The sequence below is a fragment of the Alosa pseudoharengus genome, unplaced genomic scaffold (assembly GCF_046254945.1).
Source record: "Alosa pseudoharengus isolate Yale_2024_CS ecotype anadromous, Long Island Sound unplaced genomic scaffold, YU_APseudo_1.1 YU_APseudo_1.1_scf_13, whole genome shotgun sequence".
Lineage (NCBI taxonomy): Eukaryota > Metazoa > Chordata > Actinopteri > Clupeiformes > Clupeidae > Alosa > Alosa pseudoharengus.
The window spans coordinates 25,553,240-25,556,676 of NW_027468598.1; the positions used below are offsets into that span (position 1 = coordinate 25,553,240).

General features: G+C 36.4%; 1 protein-coding gene across 1 annotated transcript; it reads right to left on the reverse strand.

Annotated features, from left to right (window-relative positions):
- Nucleotides 1-1,506: 1,506 nt before the first annotated feature.
- LOC143121365 (olfactory receptor 1D2-like) lies at nucleotides 1,507-2,451 on the reverse strand. The gene has a single exon (XM_076281725.1). It carries the CDS (start codon nucleotides 2,449-2,451, stop codon nucleotides 1,507-1,509), a length of 945 nt encoding a protein of 314 aa, XP_076137840.1.
- Nucleotides 2,452-3,437: the final 986 nt, after the last annotated feature.

Below are 3,437 nucleotides of genomic sequence, written 5' to 3' on the forward strand. Positions count from 1 at the left end.
TATGAATGTGGCCAACTTCGCTTTGTCATTCATAACCTCTGTTGTCCAAAGTAGGCCTAGGCTATACTAATTTCAAAACAAGATATTCAAACCAGGACATGGTTCATCAAACAACAATCATGTATTATTTCTAAGATAACGTGCTTTGTGTTTACAACTTTGTCCACATAGTACTTTTCGAATCCTTGGAAGTTGAAGGCCATAAATGAATGGGTTTAATAGTGGGGGAAGAATCAGAAATTGTATAGTCAATGCATTACGCACACCAATTGGAAGATTTACTGAACCATCCCAGCTGTAAAATACATCAAACAATGCAGTCATGATATATATGACCATAACTACAATATGAGGCACACAAGTTTTACTGAACTTAGTTCTAGCTTCACTGGATGATATACAAACTTTGACAATATGAGCATAAGAAATCAAAGTTAAAACAAACTGTATAAGATATACTGAAATAACCACCATACTCCATACATGGTTGGCTGTTGCTCGATAACACCCCAACATTAACATTGAAGCATGTCACAGAATAGTTTATAGATGTGTGATCCACAAAAGGGTATTCTAGAAGTATGGATAATAGCTATTGCTGATGCCAAGAGAGGATAAGACCAGGCTAATACAAGCAACTTCAACACAGCACGTGGAGTTACAATGTTGTGGTATTGCAGATGGTATTCACCTGCCGACGTTTTGCCGCAAAAGGGCTGGGATATGTGAAGACAACTGGCATTACAAATTAACCTCATGCATTTCTATGGAGGATTTTTTGAGTCTCCTCATTAGAAAGTCTCTGCCTTAATGTGCTTCTTCTTGAGACACTCTTTTGTTGCCTTGGCTGTATGTTTTGGGTCATTGTGGTGCTGAAAGACCCATCCACGACCCATTTTTAGTGACCTGGCTGAGAGAAGTACTGCCACGATTAGTCAACATAATCGACCATGAACTGAATTTGTCTTGTTAATAGTAGTTAATAATTGTTAATTATTAATTGTAATAATAATTCATATAATTATTTTGCATAGTACCATTTATTCACAAAATTCAGCTGATATGGACAAATAATATATTATGTATTCAATATATGGACAAAGTTCATAATTGAAGACAATTTTATGTCTTGTTATATTGGAAGGTAAATATAGGACAATACAACATCAATTTGTTGACAATACCTTATGTAAGCTCTCATATAAATGTGGCCAACTTCACTTTGTCTCTGCTTTAATACATTTCATAACCTCTTTTGTCCAAAGTAGGCCTATGCTATATTAATTTCACATTGTGAGTATAAACTGATATCAAATCATGTTAAATATAGTAACTAATAGTGATGGTAGATAAATAGTAGAAGAAAATTAAAAGCAATGGTAAATACATAATAGTGAAAAAATATGTATTTAAAGTCACATTGTGTCCACACAACTAATAAAGGCGTTCTTATATTTAATTTAAGAACAGGATATTCAAACCAGGACATGGTTCATCAAACAACAATCATGTATTATTTCTAAGATAACGTGCTTTGTGTTTACAACTTTGTCCACATAGTACATTTCGAATCCTTGGAAGTTGAAGGCCATAAATTAATGGGTTTAATAGTGGGGGAAGGATCAGAAATTGTATAGCCAATGCATTACGCACACCAATTGGAAGATCTACTGAACCATCCCAGCTGTAAAATACATCAAACAATGCAGTCATGATATATATGACCATAACTACAATATGAGGCACACAAGTTTTACTGAACTTTGCTCTACCCTCACTAGATGACATACAAACCTTGACAATATGAGCATAAGAAATCAAAGTTAAAACAAACTGTAAAAGATATATTGAAATACCCACCATACTCCATACCTGGTTGGCTATTGCTCGATAACACCCCAACATTACCATTGAAGCATTGTCACAGAATAGTTTATAGATGTGTGATCCACAAAAGGGTATTCTAGAAGTAAGGATAATGGCTATTGCTGTTGCCAAGAGAGGATAAGACCAGGCTAATATAAGCAACTTCAACACAGCACGTGGAGTTACAATGTTGTGGTATTGCAGTGGTCTGCAAATTGCCACATAGCGGTCATAACACATCACTGTTAAAATAGTCATTTCACACAGCGCAGAGCTGTAAATCACATACGTTTGAATCATGCACCAACTGTAGCTTATTATGTGAATATCAGATTGCAAGTCCAGCAAAAATTTAGGGTAAAAACCAACAGTCCCATAGAGTCCATTTGCACACAGATTGCAGATGAAAATGTACATGGGCTCATGGAGGCTTTTATCCACTGTCACAATAAAGATCAAAGTTAAGTTCACTATAATAATGAGGATGTAAAGGACAAACACCAACAAGAAGTACAGAGGCTTGTAAACTCCTGAGTCCTGAAGCCCAGAAAGATGAAAGAATTTAAAAGTAGATAAGTTCCCCATTACTTCAGGCTTGTTTTACATGTAGCATCCACATACAATAAGTAGCATTTTATATTGTAAGACATGGAAAAGTGTTTTTGATCAGTTATATTCACATGTGTTTGAAGCTGTATCTGAGAGTTGCAGTTCAGTGCCTACCTTTTGTTTGACGGTGAACACATAGACCATAGTTAATTTATACCTTAACCTCCACCTTAGGGACCTACCATATTTGGGTTTCCCCTGATGAACACAGTGAAACACCACTGAAAGTACATATCATGATTATAGTAACCTAAATGATCCCGGTTATCGTCATTATTGCAATACGATTAAAATGTGCTGGATTTTTCTCTAAACCTACCACCAATGTTGGACAGTACTCAAAATTCCCCTGTCCTCCATGCACAGTAACAAAACTAAAGGTCAACAGAACAGCATCCATATGCCATAGTGCCATAAAAGAGGTGTGGCTCCTTTAAGACAATCATTTGGTGTGAGTTATGGAGCTATCCAACTTGATCTTACTATTGCCTACATCATCTGATTTGAATATTTATAGATATTTAGGCTATATTTAACATTTATTTTTTATTTGGCCTGTTATGAAATCATGCATTGACCAATTTAAACACAGCTCAGTTTTAAGAAACTTAAATGCATTGCATTTTGTGAAAATAAATTATTACGGCTACATTGACAAACTCTTAACCATGAGCTATATGTTCTCTGATTCTAATATTTTCAGATATCTAGGTGATGTACTGTAAGCACAGCTCAGTTTTAAGAAATATGTAAAGGCCAAAGTTGGAGACCCCAGATGGGGCCCATTTGTCCTGTATAACCAACCCACATGGGTGTGTTACCAGGGCCTCCCACCACCCCAACACAGATACACAATTATACCCCCCCCCCCCCAAAAAAAAAGCCCCCCCACACACATACACAGGTACAACCCCCATTACCCCCCCCCCCACACACACACACACACACACACACATACACTA

Coding starts and splice junctions, on each gene's coding strand:
- LOC143121365 (XM_076281725.1), bottom strand. CDS start 2,451: ATGGGGAACTTATCTACTTTTAAATTCTTTCATCTTTCTGGGCTTCAG.